Here is a 27,501-nt window from a genome sequence, read left to right on the forward strand (position 1 = left end):
GAGTAGATATGTTTAATGTTTATCTGTTATTATCATTATCATCATTGCTTTATAAAGATCCGTCTGTTTATTATGTATTTATTATAACCGCAGGGTCGCAAGGGGTGCTGGTGCCTATCTACCACAGTCAATTTGAAGACCAATTAAGATTTAAAATCTCATTTTTCCTCGACAAAAACATAACTAAAATACATTACACAGAATATTCTACAAATGATAAAACATCAATGATCAACAAAATCTAAATAAAAAGAAAGGAGTCACTTAACACATGCAAGAGTGTAGTCAAATAATTCATTAATCAAACATTTGCATTCAAATCTTTGACAATGTAAAAAGTTAAGCCTTTGCTTAAGGTCACTCAGAAAAACAAGTTTGTCCATAAATAAGGTGCAAAATACATGCATTTTTACAATGACAGCCAGAAAAAGCACATATGATAACTAAACCCACTACTGAAAGTGGGTCAGGAACTCTGTCGTGTTTTTAGAGCTAATAGTTCCACATCCATATCAGTTATCACTTTGGTGTTGGAGTCTGGTTACATGACTCCTTCCAGTTCACATTAGCACAACATTTTTGGATCTCCGCAGATTTCCATGATCTTGTTTTGTTCCTCCGCATGATGAGCTGACAGGCCAATAGCCACTTGGCCCACAGAGAAAACACCTGCCCCTCAAGGCCCTGAACCAAACAGCCGCCCCTCAGAAAAACTCAAGATTTAAACTTCTGGACATATGATGACTTTCTTGAGCAATTTGTGTGTCTTTTCTGTATGATTTCCTTTTCCTGTTTAATGTTAAAATGACCTAACAATAGTTTATTTTACTCTAAAATGCTAAAAGAAATCACAACTTCTCACCAATAGTAAAGAAGCACAAATTAACAAGTGATCTGACAGAGATTCATACAAACCAGACAGTCACTAGTGATTTTTCATCTCTTTAGTCCTTCCAGAGAACCAAATGTATTAAATATATTTTCAAAATATATTTTCTTTTATCTGAAATTCTTTTTTTGTTGTTGTTGTTGCAAACAATATCTTGCAACAGGCGCTCTTGTTGCTCCTGTTGCGAGTTCATTTCAGGGCAACACTAAGACACAGAGGATGTCGAGCAACTAATTTATCCAATATTAGCTGCTCAATATCACTAAAACGTTCAAATTGAAATAATAATGACGAAAACACAATACTCATGACTTGCACAAAATATACAATAAGTATAAATTATTAATGTCTGTATGCTTTAGATTCATAGGCAGCAAAGACCAAAGATAAAAAGTTGTCAATGCAACTGCTCCAAAAAGAAAGAAAATTAATAATGTCTATCATTTTTAATCCTTGGTTATTTCGACTCCGCCATGTTTTATGGATAAAATTGCTTCTGTTTTCAGCTTTAAAACAACTTGTTGTTTCCAAATGACTTTACCACCATGTGACCTGCTTACTTTTTAGAAGTTTTTTGCTACAATAAATAAATAGCATCACTAAATATATTACACGTAAAGAAATTCTCATTATATGGTATTTAAATATCTGGTATTAATTCCAATCCAAGCAGTTCTTCACATAATGTGTATCGCAGACAGGGAGATTGTAATAATGACACAGTTTCAAAACATTATCAAAAACATATTTTCAGACTGCGGAAGGAAGCCAGAGTACCCAGAGAGAATACACACACACACGCACACCCCCCCCCCCCCCCACACCTCCCCCCCCCCACACCCCCCCCCCCCACACACACACACACACACACACACAGGGAGAAAACAACATACAGGGGAAAAAAAACTGGTGGAAGTTAAGCATGTTGTTAGTTGTCACTTATTTGTTTGTGTTCATTTATTCATTCATTCATTTAGTGTTAAGGTGGAGACATGGGTAGCATAGTAATAGCTCATAAAAAGAGCTTGGAACTTGATTGCTTTAAATCCTACTCCTAGTAATTTCCTGAGGAATGTTTTTTGTTTGTTAAGCCACATAACTCTGATCTATGAGTCATTCCTTGGGCCTTTAGTCGCTCTTTCACAAGTAGATTGTCGCAAGACACAATTTCCTCCCCCTTTTTTTTACTGAGTTAATTATAAATATGCAACATCAGTTTTGTAAAAGGGCATTTTAGAACCAACAGCGTGATTTTCAAATAGCAATTTTCTGAACTCATCACAGTTTATGAATCACAAACAAACTAAATAAATGTATGAAACTAAAATGGTACAACAATGAAATATTCTTCTACCACCTTGTATTACTAATACAATGGTTGTTGCCATTTAGTTAAATAATCAGCAATTCTCACTGACTTTCGACTTGCAGGAACAAAGTTGGGTTTAATTCCAATCTGATATGCAAGTTGATCTGACGGTTGAGGTAAATGGTACACAGCATATTTCACAATGGCAAGATTTTCAGCATTTTTTTATCAACGGCTTTTGTTCTCTTCTTATTAACGTTTCTGGAATACACCATCGCGATAAGGCAGAAAGACTAGACTGAACTGAGTGGAAAAGTAGCCAAAGAAAATGTCTGGCAAATAACAAATATGACTTTGAAAGATTGTAAGAATGTCTGACTTGTTGGAAGAAAAATAAAAAATATACAAGTTTCAATCTTGTTTTCATAATTATGACCTCTACAGCAGTGAGCACTGGGTTCATGAACTTGAATAAAAACACAGATGACATAAAGGGACACTGCAAAGAAGAGAGATCCTCTGATGTCTGCTCATTGCAATTCTACAGGAAGCATCTCCAACCAGTCCCACTGAAAGCTACTAAGAGCTTTCAGTGATCAGAAGCTCAGAGTCGTAGAACCCTGAAGGGATAGGGACTCTCTGGAAGCCAGATGTGCATGGAATACTATAGATTGCAGTCCGGCGCCACAACGTGTTTAAGCATCACTTCTACATATTAAAGACTTGGGGGCGTTCCAAATAGTTTGGCTCATCAAAAAGTCTGAGAAGCAGTTTGATGTGAATCTTGCAGAATCAGCAACTAGGCGCAGAGTTCGTCATATCCGACACTTCTGATGTTTAATTTTTCCAGTAATGTTTCCAGTGAAATAAGATAGTCACACAATGAGGCACAAAAATCCCAGTGTTCTGCAATTTGAAGAGTGCCTAATTAAACTGACCTTGTAATTTTGTTTTCAGTTTAAATTAATTTGTTCTTTGATCAAAGAAGAAACTCTTGTTCTATGCTTTTGGGAGTTTGATACTGGACAAGGAAGAGGACAGGATCAAACAGAACACAGTGGGGGGTCTGCATCATTGATGTTTCCCCTTGTTAGCAAAGGACAAGACAGGGCAGAAATTGTGAGGGAGAAAATATACACAAGGAGATAAGGCACAGAAAATAACGAACTCTTCATATATTTAGACTTTGAATGCAAAGGAAACCTAACTCAAATGTGTGGAAGTAGAAGAACATGTGAATGTAACTGAAGTGAATTGTGCATGTGCAAGAATGTCTCACTTCCTGTCTGTGCATTAAATGCTCTCTCATGTCTCCAATATACACATGTTGATGTCTGACATCAAAAGACTCAGAGACACAAACATATTATCAACTGCAAGCACTAAAGTAAGGCCACAATCTCAACACAGCCACATGTGCTGTGCGCTTTGAAATCATCTCAGTCTCCGAGTGCACCAGACCCTCATTAGCTGTGGACACAGCGGCTACTGTGCCACTTGAATGTGATTAGGTCAGCTGGCTCACTTCCTCGTTCCATCACTTCATTTCATCCAGTGAATAATAAATGCTTCCAGCTACAAAGTGTGTGTAAGCCATGGGTAAAGATAAAACATCTTTAAGTGATAACCTTAAAGATGTGTCACTCCATTAGGGGTCTCTGAGTAGCAGTACCTGTAAAGGAAGTGGTCCGCACCTCTTAAAAGCAAACATCAAACATCAATAGCCATAGGCCATGGACCATAAGAGTGGCAAACAGCATGAACCAAATGGTACACATAGTACACAAAATATTGGGTGTGTTTTTAAGTGCAGCATGACACAGTGATGGAGGAGCCCACAGCTCTGCTGTCTTGCAGGTGCATTGCAGAAAAATGAGTCCACTCTGCCTTTGCATGCAATAAAACTAGATGTGCAAGATATTAAACCTGTCAAACATTTCCGTTTGTCAGAATAAACAGGAATATGGCGGCTGAGACTGCTAATGCTAAGCGCTTGAACATCAGACATTTGCAAGGAGGGGATCCATTAAACAGATCCATGACAGGAATGTTAATCTACTCAGTTCCTTGCGGTGTTCTTGCATCCAGCTCGTTCTCAGACCGACGTGAAACCTTTTCGCGGTAAACCGACGCCGGTCGCAGGCAAACTCAAGCATGACATCACAGCCTGCAGCCCACTGAGCCGCAGAATCCTGACCCGACGCGCAAAGGGGCTCATTCAAATCCAAGCATTATAAATTATGTTGCATTAAAATGCAAATGTGGCAACAGAAGCTCATTTAATCGCAGCATGTTCGTTGACCCGAGAATTTCTTAACGAAATTAGTTATTTGCGCTGTTCTAGGAAACTTTTGAGAGAAATTTGAGCCAATTTATTACCAACCGATATCAGCTCTGCATAACAAGTTACAGACTGCAACACGTTCTCACCAGCCTCAAGTTATTAAAAGCAGCTTTGCATGCGAGATAGGAAGTTAAACTTGCAAAAATGCAAATTTGCCTCCTCTGTTGGCCTAAAAACAAGAACTGCTTCAGGGCAAAGACATGCCCGCAAACAGTGAAAGAAACTTGGATGAATTTTAGACTAGAACTGAAGAAACTGTCTATGTTTCTGTGGCTCCATAAACTATTTTAGATCCATTCTTGTGACACAGTACGTGGTTAATTTGATACTTTACCAGTTTGAGCCGTTGTTAGGTGAAGTAGGATGAAAATAAATAGCGGTATTCTTCTGCGCGACCTGCTCCTTATGAAGTGGTCCATCCTTTAGAGCGAGGACCCCGTCTGCCTCCGCGCCCAGAACTTTGTTGGCTGTTGCAGAACTTGTTTGTTCAAAAAAAAAAAAAAAAAAAACTACACGGCCATGTGTGGGGTGAAAATGCACTCGGTATTTCCACTTCCTTGATTGTTGGAGAAGATTTGTTGTGATGGATTCTCTTAGTTTCCCAGTGTGCCTCTCATTCAATCTCTCCCTCTCATCATCAATCCCACCCTCCTCTCTCCACCTCTCCCCTCCCACAGGACGCAGGGATGAGCGGTGCGCCGGCGGAAACCCCCCCTCATAAATCAGGTCTATTAGTTGAAGTAGTTTGTTAGATCTCATATTTTTTGTCATTTCCACCACATGCTTTGCACAGACGCATCGTAAACAAATAAGGAAATTGTTGAAACATTTATTTGTTTCAGCAAATCAGTTTAAAAAAAAAGTGTGGATAAGAAACAAGCACATATGTTTCAGCGTTTAGTTTTAATCATTTTTGAAAATCATAGCAGATGGAAGAATAATATCTTGGCAGTTGTCCGGAAAACGAGTCCTGACACACTAAGCAAATTCGGCAACTTTCAAAGGTTCCTTGCCAAAAAAGCCGTGCTCTATTTCAGAGTCATATGTGTAAATCCTTATGAGTTTGTTACATTTCAACATGTGCTAAACCTCAAACTGGCAAAGTGTAAAATTCTCCGTTGGGTTTAGATTATGTCTCTACCAGATTTTAGAGTTCTACATGTGTGTAAATTTTAGGAAATTTAGTGGAAGAAAAAAAAGTGTACCCTAGACAATGTTTCCACAATCAGTAATGATTTGATCAGCCATGCAAATCTGCTGCCTTTGATTTAAATTTCTGAGTAAAACCTGGCACCTGCTTTAATCATGATCTGCTTGTGTTTGATTGGCTAGTAAACTGGCCTGATAGAAACTATGAAACATTGTCCATTAGAAGACAATAACACAGACCACAGAATGAGCTGAATGCCGCTGGTAAAGTAGTTTGTATTTCCTTACAGCAGTAACATAGATTAATGAAGTTCATGACATTGAGGCAACAATTCAAAAGGAACTCTGTGATTAGTATATGCAACATACATAAAGATGCATTTGAATAGGTTGCAATTTCTCTAATAAAACCTCTTTCTTCGGGTCCTGTAAAATATTTTTTTAAACTGAATTTGGGATTGTTGATATATTTTACATATAATAGACTACATAAAAGATTCTCAGTTGACTTCACGTTATGTGTCGAAAGTTACTTTTTAACTGCAGTGAAGATTAGTTGTGCTAAAGATATTGGAAGGTGGAGAATGGAACAAAGCTTTACAAACTTACTCAAATACTGCAACACCCTAAACAGATTCTAGTATTAAGCTAAAAATTGTTGGGTTTTTTTCACTAGCAGTAGCTGTAACCGTACTTTAATCCCAGTCTCTGTAATATCTGTTTGCATGTCAGAGACTGAAAATGTGAAGCTGGAGGCTGAATGACTTGCAGGTCAAAGGTTACTGACAGGACTGGACAACTGTTCAGACACAGGCGCATCAGGCTGGAAAACATTGTTTAAATCTTTAACAGTATGTCACATTGTAAAGAGCTCATATTTCTTCAAAACTACAATCTCAATAAAATCAAAAGATCAGTTGTCAAAAATGATTAGGTAGTGTGTTGTTTAGTCTGAGGCTTTGATAACACAGTTTAGAATTTGATTTTATTTTTTTGTACATGTGTATGTTTGTGTTTTCTAATTTATTTTTAATACCCATTAGGTGCAATACCAAACATGTCAATAGGTGGCAGTCAGAACAACAATTCAGGAATCTTTCACCACTTATAATTGATCGGTTTTGCAAAAAGTAAAGGTTTAATTCTTAAATAGTTAGAATGCATGCTGACAATTGTGGAATGGATGCTGACAAAGAAGGCAGCTTTGTTGTGATTTTATGCTTAAAGGCCAAATATTTTTTTTTACAGCTGGACACCTAACATTGTTAAAAGTATAAAACAGCAATGAATTACAATCAGCCTTCCTGCTGGTTTTTCAGAACAGATAAGTTATGTTACATTTCTGTCTTTTGACACTTTTGTCTTATGCCCTTTAAAACAGAAGCCCCTCCTCAGATCCACAGTGATGTAGCTTCTGTAACAGCACCTGTCATGAAGAGTGGCAGTGGACCTTTCTAAAAAAAATATGTCAAATGAATGCATGGCTGCTCATTGTAGAAAAAGGACTACAAAAATAATTTTCACAAATGTAAATGATGAAGAAAATGATTTTCTCCTCACCAACGTCAATAGGTCTGTCTGATACCCCAGAATTAATTAGTAGAGAAACAGTGGCGGTCAGAACCAGGGCTAAAATTGTTTACCTGAATGATGAATGAATGCATTTATTCATCAGTGTAGTGAATAACAGACAGACTGTGCTCACATCAAAGCATTTTCAAACCCCAGACTGGTTAGCTTCCCAAGCTTTGTCCTCAGACAACACTTCACATCATCATATAAACATCACCATATAAATCTTTACCTTGCCATAAATTCAACTTGAAGACTTTGCTATTTAAATTCAAAGTTTGTTGTTGTACTTTGCGCTGAAACCCTGCAGATTCAGTACTGTCAAACTTTTTTCCAAGTCCTCAGCTTTGCCTCTTTGCCAGAGAATAGTCGCTTGAAAGAAAATATCCCTTAATGCAAAACTGCAAATAAGATTGATAATAACAAGTTTACAGTGGTGTAAAATACATAACATAGGGAAAATATTTAGGAACACTCAGGAAATCAGGGAGAATGGGCTTTGCTGGCTGGCCTGCAGTCCATATGTCTATTTCCTACTAAAAATGTGGGTTGTATTACGATGAGGAAAAAATCGTAACATTACCCACAGGCTACTAACCAGTTGAAATTATGGATTTTACAAACACACACACACATTTCCCTGGTAAATCTGCAACTCTCAGTGGTGATTTTCAAATGATTAAAAAAAGAATAGAAAAGAAAAGATGTCTCTGAATGCACATTTCCTTACCTGAACAGAGTGAAGGTTAAAGATTCGGCCAATTCCTTAAATTAGCATTTTGAAAATCTGTATTGTAGGAAACAAAATTTACTTAATAAAAACATTGCAGAAAGAAAAAACAACTCCCAACCCAGTTGCAGTTTGTAAATGGCCGTGACATCAATTAACATCTCTTTGAAAGCTTGAACCGACAGAAGAAAATTTGCAATATATCTGGACTGAATTAAGTTTGCCAGAAATTTAATTTATTCTCAGACTGTTATATTCAGTGGAGACATGCTCAGAGATAAGGCATGTAAAAACCTCTGCTAATTGGAAAATGACCAAAGATAATGTTGCTGCAGTCCAGGCAACAGCAGGCTTTTTTAAGGAAACTCCAGAGAGAGAAAATGAGCCAAACCTCATGGGAGAAGACTAACCACATAAAAGCTAAAAAGCACATCCATCACAAAATGCCAGTAGTCTTTCAATTTGTCTTTACCATTTAAAGTAATTTAATGTGAACATTTCTAATCCACTTTCTAATGCTATAAAAATGTCAAAGATTGAAAAGCTCTGGAATTTATGTCGACTCATAATTTTTTCCAGAAATACAAAAATATTTTCTAAAACCAAAAATTTAAAACATGAACCCACATGTTGATCTGATTGAAAACTTCAGAAAATAATGGAAGTGAGAGATTAAAGGAGGTTTGACAAAGGTATCTAACTAAACAGGCTGGAGTTAATCTGTTGTGTAAATACCTCTAACCTCCTACAGTGTTCCCGCTCAGCACTGGTTCAGCCAGGCTGAGTCAGGATCACATTCCTGGCAGCTTTTAGCAGATAGTTACTAGGAGTCCAGTAACTAATCTGAAGTCTTGGTGAGAAATATTTCTCCAGCATGTGCTACATAGCTTTATCCATCTACTAGACGAGTCTAACCTTTGTCACATACATCACATACAAACAACATAACCACCAATGTCAGAAAAACAATCTTTTGTCAAATGAGATGCTTGCTCAGGTTCTGTAAAAATTGTGTTTACCATAATCATTACAATTGGAAGAACCTCAGTCAAATTACCTCATATTTCATCATCCAGTGCTAATCAAGAGGTTTTGATTAATCAAAATAAAAAGTAGAAGGCAAGTAGATTCTATTTGTCAAGTTCATAAAAGCATGTTTGCGCTGATGAAAAGACTGCCGGTGTGATCCCAAACCATGTTGGCAGTCCTTTTATTCTCTTAATCAAATCAGCAGAAACCAGTCGAGAGTATTTACTTTGTTCTTAATAACATACAGCAGGAAACGTTCGAACAGTAAATCATACCTCAAATGTGTTTTGGCACGTGTTGTTGGAGGAAAAACTTCAAAGTTTGCACAGAGCAAATCATTCTCTGTCTTTCAACAAGAAGAAATCCAATTATTATTTAGTTCTGCATCATTTTTATTATTTATAGTCTCATTTTGATGGTGAGTAAATTAGGATTTCAGTTAAGAAGTTAGACATTTATCAAACATGCAATAATGTGTTAGACACTGAAATCATTACCCATTTTCTGTCTCCCTCTGGATGACATGCTGATGAACAAACATGCACTTTTCATATTGTTTAGCAACAGTTAGCATGGAAGTTGAAAGTGAAGTTGTCAATCAACACCTTGCTCTTCAGGCCTTACCATCAAGCCTCCTGCAGATGTGCAAAGATTAGAGACCATGACATCGGCTTCTATTTGGCTTGCTTGCAGTTCATCCATTGCTTGGAGGACATGCCTTAACAGGACAACAGAGCACAATTCAGGAAAATAATTAATGTACAATTTAAAAGGGAAGATCCTACTGACGCTTTCATTCTGCCAATAAACTGCTTAATGTGTCACACAAATATGTGAAAAGTTTCCTTTTCCAGCATAGACCCTTTGAAATTGGAATTCAACCAATCTTATGCACAAATTACTGTTATAAAAAATTAATTTATACCTGTATTTTGAGATGAACCTTTTAGAGTTTTGATATCCACAAAAGTATCTTTTGTTGATCAGTTCCCTCAGTATAACTACTTTATTATTCATATAGCAACTCCAGGTGGAAATCTGTATGATTAAACTTTATTGCCACTCTCACCAAATACATGTTACAAAATGTAAGACTATGAACTCCACTGATTGCTGGTGACAGTAAGTACTAGCAATCAGCAATTTAAAATAACATTTAAAATGTTATTTTAAATGTCTCTTTTTGAGAATATATTTAACCTCTAATAAATATAGGTTATTTATTAGCCTTAAATAACCTATAAATCCTAGTCCAAATCCACAACTTTATTTTATTTCATTTCATTTCATTTCATTTTGCTTTTGTTATTTGTATTGAAAAAGATATATACTCACAACCCTAAAGTTACCAAAAAGGTATGTCTTTATCAGCCTTCTATTCATTATTTTCACACACAAAAAAATAAATAAAACCAAAGGGCTTTTTTCAGTTATTGCAAAAAACAAATATTTTTGACAGTTTCTAACACAATTTTAAAGGTAGGACTTTTTTTTTTCATCAAAAATTTAAATGTTTTCAGTTCATCATCAAACAATTTCCACAAATTAACTTTGAAGATTGCCAATCTGAATTGTGAGTGAGCAAAACCAGCATGTCAGGCAGACTGATACTCTGGGACAGAGATTGATATGTCACTGTGTTTAACTGTGTTTAATCTAGCTTTAGTAATTAAGTAAGTAATTAGTAATTACATTGGGCAAATACCAAACTACACTTATACATTTTTAAGGGAAAAGAACCTCTCAAAAAACAACCTGGATGCAAAGTAATGTAATTGTACTTATTTAAACTAAGTTTTTACATTATGACTTCAACAATGTTGCCTAACCAGCTTTGGGAGCATTAAAAATAAAAAATGTCCCGTTATGGAATTAGATTAATGATAATTTACAATCAAAATGGATGATGGAGGATAAGCTCTTAAATATATAAGAACCTTAACCTGCTTAAGAAGATTAATAAAATAGACTAAATGAGCTAACGTAGGGTCACAAGTTTAACCTTTCCAACACATTGATTGAAATGTTAATGTACATTAACACAGCTCGCATTTCTAAACCTTGACTCTCATAAACTGACATTATTAAATGCCACAGATGGTGAATCAAGAAAATGTGAAGCATTCAAAATGTTATTTTAATTGTCTCTTGTTGAGAATATCCTTTTCACTGAAAGCATACAAGGACTTTCAAAACGACTAAGTGATTTAATCAGATTAATTTTGCAACATGCTGCAAAGGCTGTATAATCAGCCATTGAGAGAATCTGCTAATATACTTTCTTTGCCTTTTTCTTTTGATCATAGAGCCAAACATTATTGTGAATTGAATGCTGAAAAGAAATAAATCCAGTGGCTTTTGTAAGTGAGTAGAAATATTCTGTTTCACTACGCAGGGATGCTTAAGCAGTCCAATACCTCAATCTGTTGTTTTTATCTTTTTCATTCTGGTCTTTTTCTCTTTCTTTTTTGAGCTGTTTAACAACCCATTAATGGCAGCTGTTTTGGGTTTGCTTCTGTATTGACACATTGGGTTTCCAAAGGACAAATTAGAATTTTTCTTCTGATAAACATATTGTAGAACAGTAACACGCAAGTACAATGAATGTTTTGAAAAATGTTGCTTTAGATATTAAAATGGTGTTCTCACTCTTAAGTTACTACAGTGCTGCTGTGTGCATAAAGCTGCATCAGCTAGTGCTTGTCTTTCAGCAATGTCTTTCTGCCTCAGGAGCTAGAAACGGTTTTCCTTCTTCCTTCTCCCCTCTTTAAGTGGTCCTCCCATGCACTGACCCCCAGCTATTCTTTCTCTCAGTTTCTTTCCTCCCCTCTATTCTCATGAAGTTTGCATTCCACACCTCATCTGCAGACTGCACACAAAAGAGCAGAAAGAATTACTCCTGCACTGTGGCAAACATTCCACTCTCTATTCCAGTCCCTTATCCTTTCAGTGGCATCACCCACTGTGTGTCTCTTTTCCTGGAAAACTGCATAGAGATTTCAAGGCCAAAGCAAACTCATAGTTTATTTGTCGGTCATAACAGGCATTCATCTTGCATTGTTTATCCTCAACAACATCTCTAATAACATAACCCCACTTAAATGTTACCAAATACAATTAGCTGTGACCTAGTCAGCTAGAAAAGCGAAGTTTGAGAATCATCCGTTCATTTATGCCAATACTCAGAACACAGGAAATTAATAATTAAACTTTAAATAAAAAAAATAAAAGAAAATAAAAGAAAAAAAAAAAGCTTTTAGATGGTCAGAAGATTCATTACTGGAGAGTCTGATATTCAAGTAAATTGAAACAAAGGTTTGAGCTCAAGGCACTGTTTTAAAAGTGTCAAAGCAAGTGTGAAAGGTTCTCTGAAAGTTTTGGAAAACTTTAGTGAGACAAATCATGTGTGTCAGAGAAAGTGGAGAAGAGGAAGTTTAGGGTAGGTTCAAAAAAAGACTTTAAAAGCATGCGGCTTTATAAAGCATGTACGGACATGCATCATTCCTCCTTGTTCTGTCTCATTCACAGTCTCAAAAGTCTGAAATTCCTCAGCAACAGCTTGAAGGCTGATGGACACCAATTGATGTCCAGCAGTCCTTCTTATCGCCATTCCCACCTGTCCCTTTTAACTAGAAAAAGCATGAGACGACTGCCCTGGATGTTGCTCCAGTGGAAAACACTGCTCTTGCATCTTATTGAGAGGTAGAGGCTTATGGAGAATCCCGAGCTTCCTCTACTGGATAGAATCCTTCGTCTTACTTGTCAAGATAAGGCTACACTTTAGATAAAAGTTTACAACCTCTGATATATTTTTATGCAAGTGTCATTCATAGTTAGACTTTATCACCCAGTTTGTTACTTGTAAATAGATGAATAAATTGTCCATGTTGCTTCCTTGTGTTGGACTGGTGACCTGTCCAGGGTGTTCCCAGCCTTCCACCTGTTGTCTGCTGGAGAGTATCCACTCTTGGATAAATCATATTAGATAACAGATAGGCGGGTGGCTGATCTTGTTACTGTGCAAAGGATTTGTCGATTTTATATTAAAACTTGCTTATCTGAAAGATAAGCAAGTTTTAAAACTTGCTTAAAACTTGGTTTAAGCAAGTTTTGTGCAAAGGATCTTGTCGATTTTATATTAAAACTTGCTTATCTGAAAGATAAGCAAGTTTTAATATTACCTGTGGAATGGGTATTTACCTGTGGAAGAAATTGGTTGTTTTGCTTGGGAATTTTGGAAATATTCAGGCATCAGCTTTTTAATACAGCACACAAAAAACTCAATCAGAAATTAGTCTGAAAATAACAAGGAAAACAAAGAAACAATGAGGGTTAGAAAGATGAAACAAAATTAGCCCGAAGTAATGTTAATAAGAAAAGCCATTTAGTTACAAACAGCATAAACTATCAGTATTTTTCAGATCACTCAGTTATTTATGCTTTTGGGCAGCAAAGATTCGACTGAAAGCTCAGCTGTCTGACAGAGGCTGCGTTCTGCAGTTTGCAAGCGATTGCATCACATTTAGCAACAGGCCCAGACTAGGCAGGCTTTTTGAGGAGTCTATGTGATTTCATTGGAGAAAATGAGGGACGACTTGGGACGACTTCTTTGCAATTATGATCCCTTGTAGCCTATGGCCTAACTAAAGAAAAAGTTAACCAATTCACAAGACGTGTTTCCTGACTGTGCAACTCGCTTTCTAAACACAAGATGGCAGTACAGCACAGTTAACTACGTTACATTTTAATCACTACTTTGAAAACAACGGAATCAGTAAAATAAAAGCGCTACAAACGAATACACATTGAACCTAATTCCAAAATTGTCGATAAAATCAACACTTCATTGCTACAAATAGAACAAATATTAGAAACACAACAAATGAGCAGATTTATTAAAAAAAAATATGTTCCTAAAAATTATTTTTAACTTGTCAATGTAAATATTAGATTGAAAATTATATGTTAAGCACGCCAGAGAAATAGTGCGGGGATAGTGAGTGAATATTACAGTTATGTGTTGGTGGGGTCAACAGCTCACAAATCAAATAAGCTCTGCCCCCTCACACAACGCGCACTTGCGCGCATGCACGTCCACACTTTTATGCAGGATTAACAAGGCTGCACTTTTCTTGCACAGAGACACCTATTTAGTTTTAAACTGCAGGAGGTCTTATGTCACGCCGTTTTGAGTTCCAGACTCCACTCAGCATGAACATGTGACTGGCTTGGGGACTCACATGGCCGCAGTGGCTTCATGATCCGCTTTAGTTTTTTAAAAGTCCGGTGATCGGCAGCTCCCGCAGCAGCTCGGCGACCATCAGGGGCAGAGGAGGCTGGAAAACACAGCGCCTACCCGGACGGATCATGGCGAACAGTGGGCAGAAAGTTGTGCTGATCACCGGTTGCTCATCGGGCATCGGGTTGCGAATCGCCGTTACGCTGGCCAAAGATGAAAAGATGCGTTACCATGGTAAAAACACGCTTTATTATTCATTGTTTCTTTGACTAGACCTACCAGTAGCAGGGCTGCAATAGTCTGAGTCGTTTTGAAGTCTAGTTTGTCCGTGTTTACTGTCCTCCAACGATCTGCTGTCGCACCACCATAAAGTTTGTTTTGATTGACTTACGCGCACACGTTGATTTTATGTGGAGCTTCTCAACTCAACATGGGAATCATACCGTTTAGTCAGCGCAGAGATCCAGTCCACCCCCTCCTGTGGATCACCTATTGTCATCCGAAAGGGCTGCTTCCAGGGTAGGGCTCTGCAAGGATGCCGCTTGCCAGCCAGGATTCAGAAAAGGAGTCTTGTCAGTTCTCTTTCAAGTGACTTCTCCAGCACAAAGCCCTCTTTTATTGCTGTGAATTGTAGAGGGCCTGCTCCAGTTTAGTGCCGTGTCTAATGTGCCTATAGTCCCCACACTGGATTGAGTGTGAAAAGGGGGACAAAGTTTGAGACCTGTACAAGCATGGGTTCACTCCAGAGCAAGGGCCTTGTTTGAAGTCTCCATTGGTGCACAGGGGAGTTGGGGTGTCCCACTTTGACATTGTCTGTCTGTGTGTTTCCTCTCAGCTTCCCAGGCATCATTAATCTGAGTTTAGAGATTTCAGCTAAAATCAGAGTCTTCTTTTTCTTTTTTCTTTTTTTTTTCTTTTGCTTTGTGTAGCCTCCCGAGTGTGTGAGACCACTGTGGGAGTTGTCCTAGACCTAAATGAAAAGATTGTTGTTGCTAGCTGTGAATCTTCACAGAGCTGATGTTGTTTGTAGTGTTACAATGAAACATGTCACCAGAGAAACCATTCATCATTAGCCTTATAGTCTGAATCCTGAAATTACAATCGCAGGTGAATGAAGCCTTTACTATCAGTTTTTGGGCAACTCTGCAGCATTTTAGATCTCCTTTTCTTCTTCCAGCCATTGGGATCTGATGAAATGTATTGCTGTGTAATAGATGAGCAAAACAAAAACAGTTGACTGCACCCTCCCTCCCAGTGTGTTCCTCGCTGTGAGCGGCTTTGAGCGAAACCACATCTGAGAAATGGAACTGTTTTGCTCTGTTCATTGGGAAACCCAGCAGAGATTAGATATTGCATTGTGCATTGAGTCACAATTAGCTGCAGTGACATGTTGTAAACTCTAAGAAGGCCCCTGAAAAGCCTTTGTTTTTTTTTTGTTTGTTTTTCACTCAAATGCAGCTCTTTCCAGAATGTTTGAGTTCCTCCAGGAACTAGAAGAACAATGGATCCCTTGATTGCGTCTCAGTCAAGACGTAAATCCTTCAGTTGATTACACACAGGCATTGTAAATAATGATAGTACTAACAGCTTTATGTTGAACTCATTTGGGGTCTGTGTGGCAGGCAAATTATGCAACTTTTACGCAAATAAATTCTAAAGATACAGGTCCACCTTCATTGCTATGTTTCATGAAACATGGGCATGAAGTTGGTAGGTAATCCCATTTTCACCTGAGTTATCTCGCCCAATTTATGTTCATGGAGGAATTAGACTAGGCCTTGGTTTTATCTACAAAGGACAACAGGTAGATTTAGATAAATGTGGAATTAAAAGGCTGTTTATTTCTGCTGATTGTCATTGTGCAACAGCTCTGCCACTCATTCGCCTGTTAAGTAACATCATAATACCGGATGGGGAAGACGGCAACAAAGCCCCAACAGCGCTGTGCTGATAACTGCAGCTTGTGATAGATTTCTGCTTCGTATGTAGGTTAGCTCTCGCCTGTGTTTAAAGTTCAAAGGAAATCAATTATGTGTCCTGTAACAGGTGTGGCCTTTTTTTGGGAACTTTGACCCTCTGTGAGGGTTTTCTTGCTTATGTTTCCATTTTGAAAGTTTCATTTGCTTGTGTTGCATATCTCTATGTGTCACTCTGTCTGAACTGAAGTGACTCATCGGTAGTTTTGTAAGCTTCAGAAAGTAATTATCTTCTAGTTCAGTGCGTCCTGCACATCCGTTCATATTAGCTGCTGTGGCAGGCTGTGATCACAGAAGCCCAGTCACTGGAGAGACAGGGGAAAAAATTCATAGTATGAATAAAATAAGTTCTATATTATTGTTCTTTTGTTGTTGTTGTTTCAGTGGGAATTGGTGAAGGACAGAGTTTTTTAGAGTTTTCTTTACTTTTAGGCCAAATCATTTTTGTTTGCTGTTTTATGTAACCCAACCCTGTCCTGGTAGTTTTGGCATCCTAAACAAAATATTTATTGGCCATAAATTGCTAAGTCTGTAAAGATTTGCAGGGCTACAAAGCCAAAAGCCAGCAGTGTTGTTCCCACAGTGTTTTCAACATTAAACCACATTAAAGCAATCTTGCACATTATTGGACAAGTTTGAACAATCTTTAGGAACTTTAAATTAAAGAGAAATCCTTCTTTTCAGCTTAAAAGTTCTTTTTTGGGATGTTTGTTCTGTATTGCTGTTTGTCTTTGTCAAATAGTCATTGCCACCATGCGGGACCTAAAGAAGAAGGATAAGCTTCTGGAAGCAGCTGGAGATGCATATGGGAAGACCCTGATGTTGCTCCCGTTAGACGTGTGCAGCGACGAATCTGTCAAAGAGTGCATCAACAATGTTAAGGACCGCCACATTGATATTCTGAGTGAGTGGCACACACTGAGAAGGATTTAAAACTGCTCCTTGTCTTTTAGATCCGTTACCCAAATATGTCTCAACTTATTATTATTATACATGTACTTTGTCTTTTGCTGCTCAGGGCATATGTTTTGTTCACGACTTAAGTGAGCAATTCCTTCTGCAATAGTCTGCATTTAATAGAATGATGCTGACTTAGTTGTTATTAAAGTTTGTAAAGTGCCATAACTGCAGTGTTTCAGACTGTTGAGACTGTAGTTTTACTCGCTGTGGTTTTGCAGTTGAGTGGGTGGAAGGAGGGGATTGGAAGTCTTGAAATTCCAGTGGCCAGATATATTTTTCACCCAAGCTAAAAAGGCTATCATATACCATCATACACATAGATAGATATAAAAGGTTCACGCTTTTAAGACAACTTTGTTGTCGTAATTGACTTTCCTGAAGTGAAAGGTAAGCAGAAAAAAATTATTTTAGAACTGAGAAACCTTCTTTTGTCAATAGCAGATTTTAATGTGCAGTATGTTGCGAGTTTTCAGATTAGTGACCCTCGAACAGAACATCTTTTCAGTACTTGTTAAAACCTTTAGTCTGGATAAAGCATCTATTTATAAATCTGCTTCCATCCCGTATTACACCCCCTTCGCATAATTACTCAAAACCCAGAGGCCCCACAGCGAGGACTCCTGTTACATCACACCTTCCTGAAACTGTCACACACTGACATCTGGTGGCATTAGCAAGTAATAGCTTGTGTGATCAATGTGTGTTTACTCTTAGAAGACAAGTTAAACAATCTAAAGTGGTTAAATTCTGAGTGGAGTACTGTCTGTGTCTGGGATTCTTCTCAGTCAACAATGCAGGTGTGGGTTTGCTTGGACCAGTGGAGAGCATCAGCATCGATGAAATGAAAAGGGTTTTTGACACCAACTTCTTCGGTGTGGTTCGCATGATCAAAGAAGTGATGCCGGACATGAAGAAGAGGCGTTCAGGACACATTGTTGTCATGAGCAGCGTTATGGGTCTCCAGGGTAGGTGTTTCCAAACCTCTTTGTAAAGACAATATGATCCAAGAGACGAATTGTTACCAGTTATGTCAGGAGGACCATTCTCTTGTTGTTTAACCTATGTGTTAATTAAAATGTCAAATTACTGATTTAGCAATATGTTATCTTGATGTTCTGTATTTTGTTCTCCAACCAGGGGTGGTGTTCAATGATGTTTACACAGCCTCTAAGTTTGCAATGGAAGGTTTCTGTGAGAGTATGGCTGTGCAGCTGATGAAATTCAACATTCGGTAAAATTACCTCTTTCTCCTGTCCCCCGAGTTTATCGTAATTTATCTATGCTTTTTACTCATTTTTTAATAATTTTTATGTCTTCCCTGCCTCTTTCTGGATCTGCTTGCCTCAGGTTGTCCATGATTGAACCTGGCCCTGTTCACACAGAGTTTGAGACGAAAATGATGGAAGATGTAGCTAAGATGGATTTTCCTGGAGTTGATGCAGACACAGTTCGATATTTTAAAGATGTTTACCTTCCATCATCCATAGATATATTTGAAGCTATGGGCCAGACACCAGAGGACATAGCTAAAGTAAGCCAGCTGAGTCCAACTAAAACTTGTTCAGAGTTTAAAGTTTGAGTTATGTAGTCATTGACAGATACAAAGTCTGAGTAATCCTCATCTAAAATTGACTTATATTTCTCCAGTGCACAAAGATGGTTATTGAGTCGGAGAGGCCTCGCTTTAGGAATCTGACCAACAGCCTCTACACACCCATCGTGGCCTTAAAGTATGCAGATGAGACCGGTGGTCTGTCTGTAAACACCTTCTACAACTTGCTTTTCAATTTCGGTCCTCTCATGCACATCACCATGAGCATCCTGAAGTGCCTGACGTGTAGCTGCCTGCGCAGACGCACCATCTCTCCCAACTGAATAATACAGCATTCAGTTCACCTTCTCTAACCCCCCAGCATCGTAATTTGAGGTTGTGGGCGAAGCAGGTAATGTAGAAGAATGTGAAGCTCAATGCGAGGAGGCTACTTTTAGATCTAAGACACTTCTATGATAAGCTTTGACAGACGATATGCGAAATTGCACAAGTTTTCTTCTGAGGCGATGGTATATCCAGGGTGCCCTGATTGGAGAGGCACAAATCATACAAAACAACACTAACATTGGTTTTAGCATACTTTTTATGAAAAAAAAAAAAATACCATACTTATTTGTTTTAAATAAGAACCTGAGAGGTAAAATAAACAAAATCAGCATGAGATATAAATCTTATGGACTAATATAAAAGCACAAAACTGAACTCAGTTAATATGTGAAACAATGACATAATATGAAATGTCAGGTTATAAATAAATTGTAGCCAAGATAACGCTATGTTAAGACTCAGAGTTATGGCATTAATAACAGAGTCATAAACAAATTTGCTTTTAATGTATTGTGTCAATAATTTTATGTTTGGTTTATTGTAGTGTTGTTGTGGTCATAACTGCTGTTGAATCCTGTTTTTAATCTTTTGGCAAATGGAATGTTTTTGGTTTTTAATGATTCAAAAAGGTCCAAGCTGGATTTTTTTTTATTATTATCATTATTTTGATTTTTAAATAAACAGTGTTCTGACTTACCCCAAAAGTTTCACTATTTTGTTTAAGAATAGACATTACAAATTTCACCACAATACTAACCTAAAACTAAAATGTAAACAAGCTGTTGTTTAATTCAGCCTGCAGGACATATCTTTTACCAAGAGAGGGCAGTGTTTTACTGTTTTTCCTTCTTTTCTTTTTTTTGTCTGACAGAACTTAAAAACTGTACATTTTCATGCAGAGATGTTTGTGTGTTATAAAACGAAAATAACTTTTGGTATTTGAAATTAATGCCTTATTATATTTGTGTGCTATATGTTTAAAATCCTTTATTTCCCAATTCGTTACTGGCACTCATGGACTCATTTTTATTGCAACATGACTGTAGGGTATGTCATGTTTGTCATTTTGATTAGTTTTTTGAAAAAGATGGGTGTACGCTTTATGTTATGTTCCAACGATTATTCATTCTTTCTCAGATTGTAATTAGTCACTCATCTCTTAGCAACTAATGTTTTGGTGACGCAGTCTCAGCAGTGTTGCATACAAACTTTATTACTGATTCATTTGGGAAGACAAATATTGATAGCAGCAGATGTTATCAAAAGAAAAAAATATATCTCAGTAGGTAAAGAAAATTGGAAGAAGAAATTTTCATACAAGAAACACATTAGGCCACCAGGAGAGGATACTCTAGTCTTTGCTCATGGATTTTGTTAGAAGGCTTGGTTGTGCACATGCGCACATATTAGCATGTATTTGCATGGATGATAATGTCTGTGTGTGCATGTGTGTTTGGGAATGTGTTGCTGGAGAATGCCTATGGGCCAAGTTAGTGATCTGTTGATGGATATAAAGAGGTCATGGCCTGCCCCCCCACCTCCACCCCACTACCCCATCAGAATCCTTCCCTTGAACCCCCAACCCTCTCACGCACACACCCGGCTTTGTGCCGTGTGAGAGAATGTGACCTGGTTCCCATCCCCGAGGAGGGGTGAAAACTAATGACAACCTCAGACGCATTGCACAACCTCCAGCCTCCCTCTCCAGCTGGCCCCCTTAACCCATCATACCCGGACCTCCTCGTTCTGGTCTGGACTCCTGAGGCCCTGTCGTAGCGTGGTCTGTCCTGTTTAGTGTACATCAACCTAATATTCTGTTCTCCAACTCATCAACTCATGCTGTAGGAATATGCCCAAGCTGATCTTACTGAGTCAGAATGCACATTGAGCTTATTGCAAAAAGTTAATGCAACTGGTGCTGAACTTGTAGTGTCTGAGTAAAGCACAATGAATTCTGTGCTTCAGTTCTGAGTATGTGTCTTCATCAGAGGCGACAGCTCCACACAATGGAACAAAGACACTGTCAATCACAATCAAACGGGTGTGTGTGTATGCGTGTGTGTGCGGGTTGGTGAAGAAGGGGGATACGGAATCTGAGAAGGGTGGGGGAGGAGTCCTGAATGTTCTGAGGGGTGCCAAGATCCAAAGTGGGACACGGAAGCCTATTGGCAGGGAGTGGGCATAGAATTTTGTTTAGTAAGGGGTGGGATGTTTTGAACTTGGGAAAATGAGAATTGGGATCCCTGGAAATGAATAGAAGACCTATTTACTAACTAAATAAATACAGAAGTTACAGCAAAGTCTCATTAAACAAGAGATATTATCAAACCATTGTTGTGTACCTTTGTTTTACAATCAGGAATGTGACTGCAATATAATGAGGCTGACATAGTGTACAATTGTCGAACATTCCATATTTCCTAATGAGCAATTAGCATTTTTATGTGGATAATGTATTTTCCCAAAAAAAAGGGAGAAATGTAAGCAATTGTTTTTTCAATATTTTTGTAAAATTAAAAACATGATAGGTTCTTCAGAATTTGTATAAGAACTAAATGCAAAAAAAGACAAATAGGAAGAGAGAAAATATCACAGAGGATTGACCAGAGGTATAGAGTTGGATGATAAGTGAATTGTAAATTGTCTAGACAAAGGTGCTTCAGACTGATCCCAGGTCAGAATGCTCCCAAAGGAGACTCCACTTATCTGCTTCTATTGACATTTTCCTTGTTTTCAAAGATCAACTTAAATAACCAGTAACAGTTTACTGATGTCAAAGAAAAGACAAATGAGAACTGAAGAATAAAAAAAGTTTGGGGTTAATCATCATTTTGCACGGCTGAATGTGACTACAAATGTAGCCACATGGGACGTATTACCATCAACAGAGTTGAACCCAGACCTAAGGGGGGCTATTAATCTTTTTGCAGTCAACATGGGGGAAGCCCAGGTTGCTCTTTGACAGCCGACTCCACAAGGAGAAACAAACACAACTTATTCTCTCCCTGGTCTCCTTTTACTGTCCATGTCTTTTCCTTTTCATCCTCAGTCCACAAGAAGTACCCTCTCACATGCAGCCTATGTCACTTGCGATGCTCACATGTTCATAGAGATGGTATCATTTCTCATTCTCAGTCTATGTGCTTGTTTGTAAAGTCATTCAGGAGCTGACTGGAGCACAAATAAATCAGAAGTAGCTTGATTCCCTCTGGCCAGCCATGCACATTGTTTTATGGACACAGAGGTTTTATTGTCCCAATCATTTCACCATCAGTGCTGTTCTCTTTCCCTACTGCGTTTCCAGAATATAAACAATCCAACAGGAATTTCCAGACTGGTACTCGGGTTTGCCCTCTACCGTGTTGTTTTGTTTCGCTGTTTTCACTCTCTCAAAACTACCAGTTCGGTTCAGAGTGAAACTCTGTGATTAGAGGTTTTAGTCTGTGTAAATGTTCTGGAGATCTCAAAGAAGAGTGGTCGGTGGTTCATTGTCCAGGGATTTAAAGATTATGTAATCCGAGTTAGGGTAACTTGATCATCTCTTTTCTTTCGGAAAAAAAAGAGGCCACCGATGAGGTCAGATGAGTGTAATATTCCACTGGATGAACACGAAAGCACGTTGCAATATTTCTTAAAACTTGAAATTCCTGTTTCTTTACAAGACGAGGCAAGATGCCTGAATCAAAAAACATAATACAAAATCTAGAAAACAGACAAAAGAAAACTAAAACTAAATGGCAATACACTCAAACATGCTCTCTTTCCACTTATGTCCTCACATTTTTGTCTCAAACATATCATTTCTCATTTGGTTTTCAACCTCTGCCACCATGGTTCAGTTGTTTCTCTCTTTCAATGTTATAATTAGATGTCTGGGAATATGATGTTTTTTTAATTTACAGACAAATTACAACATGCTTTCCTTTCTGGTTTTAACCGACACCAATGAAGGAGTACTTTCAACTATGGAAACATCATCCTTTTAATTTGTTTCCCAAGGATGGCACAGTTTTTCTCTCATGCCTCTCGCTGTGTGAGAGAGAACTTACTGGGTATTTGTGTGCATGTGTGTATGAATCAGACCGAGAGGACTCAAAGACAAGACACCAATAGTGTCCTGGGATACAGCCAGGGTTGCCTTGCCTGGCAACCCTGGCTGTATCCCAGCCTCCTTTCCCTGCCAGAGAGAAATTTTCACTCAGGACCTGATCCACACTGCCACTGATTTGATCTATTCACTGTCGCCAACTATAAAGATGAGAAACCAAACGGGGCGCAGGCACACCCATGCCAGGAAGCCTGCCTTAGCCCAAAGAGCCCACATCATTGTTTATTCAGCTTGAGTGCATCCCATCTTGGCAGCCAGGGTGAGAATGGATAGATATGCAACATGGAGGTTCATCAGAACATAATGATAACGTAGATTACGGGCCAGCTTCAGCATATGAGTGAAGTTAAATGATCTCCAGACTCCAAAATCACTGGATGAATTCTCATTTCTTAATTATTTTACATAAAAACTGCTAATGAACCCACCTCTTTTGACTGTGAAAAGATGTTCGCAGATTTGTCCCTTGTGAAGAGATGTCTTTGTTGGTTATCTCTATTGGTGTGCCGCCTTCTTTTGGCTCAGCCTAATCAGAACACAAACACGCCTCTGTCATTTGGCTCCTGTCCCTCTCGCCCCCTCTTTTTTCCCCTCTCCTCATTCTGTATTTATCAACACAACAAACGAATGTCTTCCTCCTCCCTTCTTTTTCACATCCTTTTATTTTTGCCTTACATGCCGACATTTGTCTACAGACATTTGTACATTTACAGCAATGACCATCACAAGTTTATTTTAAGGTGTGGCATACATTAACTGTGATTGTCTGTGCATTGCTCTGTTTCTGCTGCTCGAGGGAAGAGTTGCAAAGTACTGTATTCAATGTCAAAGCAATGTGGTTTGTGTGATTTTGTTGAAATTTTCTGTTTTTTTTTTTTTTCTCTTGGCAAATACAAAACAATGAAAACATTTAAGTTAACAAGCCACACTTAACTAGCCATTAAGTGTGGCTATATTAATCTATCCATGGTCTACACCTGCTTGTCAATGCAGTGTGGCAGGGGTGGCTGGTACCTATCTGCCGTGATTGCTAGGTGACAGTCGGGGTACACACTGGTCAGGCCACCCTTTCATCACAAAAGCAATGCAGAAATACCCAGAACAAACAAACAAGCATGCCCACCCTCATACTGTAGGCTAAGACTTACATACTCTGCAGCCTGCAAGGGGTAAAGTATGATATTGTTTAGGTTCATGCTGCTTTTTAATGTATTTTTATCTGTGTTATTATATACTTTAAGAGTATTTTTCCCCTTTGGAGATGTCATTTGTGTTTTTCTTTTTATCTCATTTAAATGTTAAGGACATTCCTTCTAAACCCCTAAGAACAAACCCATGACTCTGGACAACAGAGAGATCAAAGATCCTTCTTTCACTGTATTCTCCAACAATATGGGCTGCTGAAAGTGATTTGCACAAAGTATTCGCAGCCGGGCTGCCAATAATGGTGATACCATGAATTTTATTCATGAAAATACAGACACAGACACTCCAGTGTGTCTCTGTGTTGCACTGCGATGGTCTTGCAACCTGTCCAGGGTGTACCACGCCTCTCGCCCAGTGCTCACTGACTGCTGGGGACAGGGACAAGGCCCTGTGATCTTACAAGGACTATTGAGTTTAGATAACTGATGGAAAAATGGATGGATGGATGGATGTATATATCATTTGGGTGTTGAGCCAGGGAAACATCTGTCACCATATCACAAACTGGCCCTTCAGACACAACTATTTTATTGGCTGTATATTGTTAAAAAGCTCCATGTCAACTATTTATGTTGCTCTTTGTTTAATCTAAATTTACTGAATATACTTTTAACTTCAGTAAAATGATACATTTCAAATAAAAATGATCTCCTCTAATACTGGTCACTGTTGAATAAGAGTTCTGTGAATATTACATCTATAAATTACATCCATTTGTAAAAATGACAAGTATAATTTTGAAAGCAGTTTATTCTCTATTATGTATGTTTGTTTGTTATATGATAAAGCTCATCATACTCCTCAAATGTCGATGTCTCGGTTCCTAAAATTGGGTCATTAAAACATTTGAAAAAGAAAAAAGTTTTGATAAAATAAGAACAAAATGCTATTGTAGTTTTAGCAGCACTTGACATTTCCCCTCTCCATATTTTCTCTGACCTGCAGAGAATGCCCTTACTGTGGTACTTGCTGGAGGTCAGGTCTACCATGAGCTCTGGGCAGGACCCCACTCATGAGCTCGCCCACTCCCTTGGCTATAAACCAGGAAAGAACAGAATGATGTGTTTGGTATATGGTGGGAAAAGCATCCCCCGGTATGTGACTTTGAGAGGACTGTGTGGGACCAGAAATAGGGTCTTCCCTTTCTCAGTGAAACTGCCTCTCCTCCTGAGGCTGCGGGAAGGTCAGGGGTCAGAAGTCTTACGTGCCCACTCCCTGCAATGCACAAAACCCACAGATGATGGTGCAATTCCAACTACAGACCCCCAGGGCAGGAGTGGGAAATAGTTAAAGCAAAGCCATACTGAGCCTAAAAAAAACAAATGTATCTGTGAGAGAATGTTACAGGGAAGATTAATCTGAGTTTAAAGCTCCTCATCTTGATTTTATGAGTAAGATCTCTGGAATGAATTCTTACACAAATAAAGTTCTCTCTCTTAAGCAGAGAGTGATCCATTTTTGTCATCAAGTAAAACAGGATCAATTACACTCTTTTATGTATATTATTCCTGTTTCACTTCATAGTAGTGGTTTTCCAGCCATTCCCTTTCTTTCTATGTTAATTTCAAGCTTCCTTGTGATGTGTTGGTGTTCATTCTCCTTCTATGTATTGTATACATTCAGTCACTGGACCTCCTCACAAAATCCCTCTTTTTCAAACATCTTGTTCTGACTGTGTCAAGAGTTTGCTGCACATATAACATGTGTCACTGTTGCTTGCTGTTTGTTTTTGTGACTCGTTTACATTCAGGACACGCCATTCATCTCTGCAGAAGGGTTGTCAATGAAACATGGGAGAACGTTCTTGACCTCCACCGCCCGTACCCCGCGTCCTTTCTCTTCTTACAACACAAGTCCTCACAGGAAAATAATAAACAGATGAGTAGGATGGGAACAGCTCCCAGAGAGAGCATCCACGCACTTAAGCAAGCGAGAATCACTCCTCTGGTTCCCAGGCTCAAAGCAAGAGGACAGGCCACAGCTTGATTTCTTGTTCAATACTGAGAACTAGAAAAACTTGTTAGAAATCACCGTTACCTGTCACTCTTATCCAAGAATTATTATGCACCGACACACTTCTTCACAAGTCTGGACACAGACAGGGAAACTGAGATTAAAACAACCCATCTGACTTTCTACCAGGAGTATACAGTACGTCATATCTTGCTCAGTACGTCTAGTTTAGTGACAAACATCTTCCAGTGAGGGAGGTTCCTACGCCGCTTTTGAAATACTGTCCTCTAGGCCCAGATTCAATTACGGACTAACTTGCAGTGACTACCCCTTTTTCTCATCCTGACAAACACACCCACAAACTTTAGCACAAAACATACACAACTCTTTCTTGCACAATACATTCAAAGAGCTTCTGAAAGACTGAAAACACCTCAGTCACATACCCCAAAGATGTCTAGCCTCAGCCTCATCAGCATTCAGCAGCACATTCAGAAACACAGAAATGTTCTCTCAAATACAAAGGAAAAAGTACTGGCTTCAACCCCTACCGCCTCCACTCTTTCCCTCTTTTTATTCTCCCTCGGTATTCTGGCAAAGTCCGCTTTTGCAAATTAAACACAGATCTCCCATAGATGGTGGGCTGACAGCTCCAGCTACGTGCCAACACTGCGAAACGACTGGAGGTCAGAGGGTCTAGAAATGCAGGATTACCCCTTCTGACTTTCTTGGGCCTGACAAGCATTTCTGTTGGCTTTAACTGTGTATCCTTCTGTAACAGTTGGATCCATCTGCAGGTCATCAGGAGATAAACATAGCAATCATAGTTGGTTGATTATATTTGCAAAACACTTTGACAGAAATAATGGATGACTGATTGATAGAAAGCTATAAAGGCAAAAGAGCACAAGCATGCCTAAAATGAGCAGATAGCAATGTCTCTAGAAAAAGATTCAAGCGATGATGGGAATTGATTTTTTGTAGGAATGTTCTGTGTAAAAGGTCAGGACTGTCGAAGGCTTTGGCTGCTGACACGCAGGGAAGGGCTGTTTCACTTGTACATGTGCAAAGTCAAAAGACTCCTCAGTTTGCTTTTTAAACGCACATTCCCACTTTCATTAAACCTGTGCTGTATGTTGCCATTTGTCCCTTTGACTC

At 38.5% G+C, this 27,501-nt stretch overlaps 2 protein-coding genes across 5 annotated transcripts in view; one reads left to right on the top strand and one right to left on the bottom strand.

Moving 5' to 3' along the window:
• Nucleotides 1-14,367, bottom strand: part of col5a3a (collagen, type V, alpha 3a) — a 60,537-nt gene extending 46,170 nt beyond the window's left edge. For 3 of the 4 annotated variants that reach the window (XM_055035376.1, XM_055035375.1, XM_055035372.1), the window contains exon 1: nt 4,877-5,139. In XM_055035376.1, coding sequence (XP_054891351.1) covers nt 4,877-4,961 — 85 coding nt within the window. In that variant the 5' untranslated portion in view covers nt 4,962-5,139. Of the gene's footprint in view, nt 1-4,876; nt 5,140-9,646; nt 9,741-14,262 lie in introns of those variants that run through there. The other variant, XM_055035373.1, reaches the window with a different exon arrangement.
• Nucleotides 14,368-14,386: 19 nt separating this feature from the next.
• rdh8a (retinol dehydrogenase 8a) lies at nt 14,387-19,772 on the top strand. Its single transcript, XM_055035377.1, has 6 exons — nt 14,387-14,495; nt 16,980-17,141; nt 17,983-18,162; nt 18,335-18,428; nt 18,545-18,728; nt 18,845-19,772. Exons 1-6 carry the CDS (start codon nt 14,390-14,392, stop codon nt 19,070-19,072), a joined length of 954 nt encoding a protein of 317 aa, XP_054891352.1. The 5' UTR covers nt 14,387-14,389; the 3' UTR covers nt 19,073-19,772.
• The last annotated feature ends 7,729 nt before the right edge of the window (nt 19,773-27,501 follow it).

Source organism: Poeciliopsis prolifica, unplaced genomic scaffold (assembly GCF_027474105.1).
Source record: "Poeciliopsis prolifica strain line A6 unplaced genomic scaffold, Auburn_PproV2 SCAFFOLD010, whole genome shotgun sequence".
Taxonomy (NCBI): Eukaryota; Metazoa; Chordata; class Actinopteri; order Cyprinodontiformes; family Poeciliidae; genus Poeciliopsis; species Poeciliopsis prolifica.

Coding starts and splice junctions, on each gene's coding strand:
- rdh8a (XM_055035377.1), top strand. CDS start 14,390: ATGGCGAACAGTGGGCAGAAAGTTGTGCTGATCACCGGTTGCTCATCG. Junction 17,142..17,982: donor CCGCCACATTGATATTCTGA/GTGAGTGGCACA, acceptor GATTCTTCTCAG/TCAACAATGCAGGTGTGGGT. Junction 18,429..18,544: donor CTGATGAAATTCAACATTCG/GTAAAATTACCT, acceptor TGCTTGCCTCAG/GTTGTCCATGATTGAACCTG.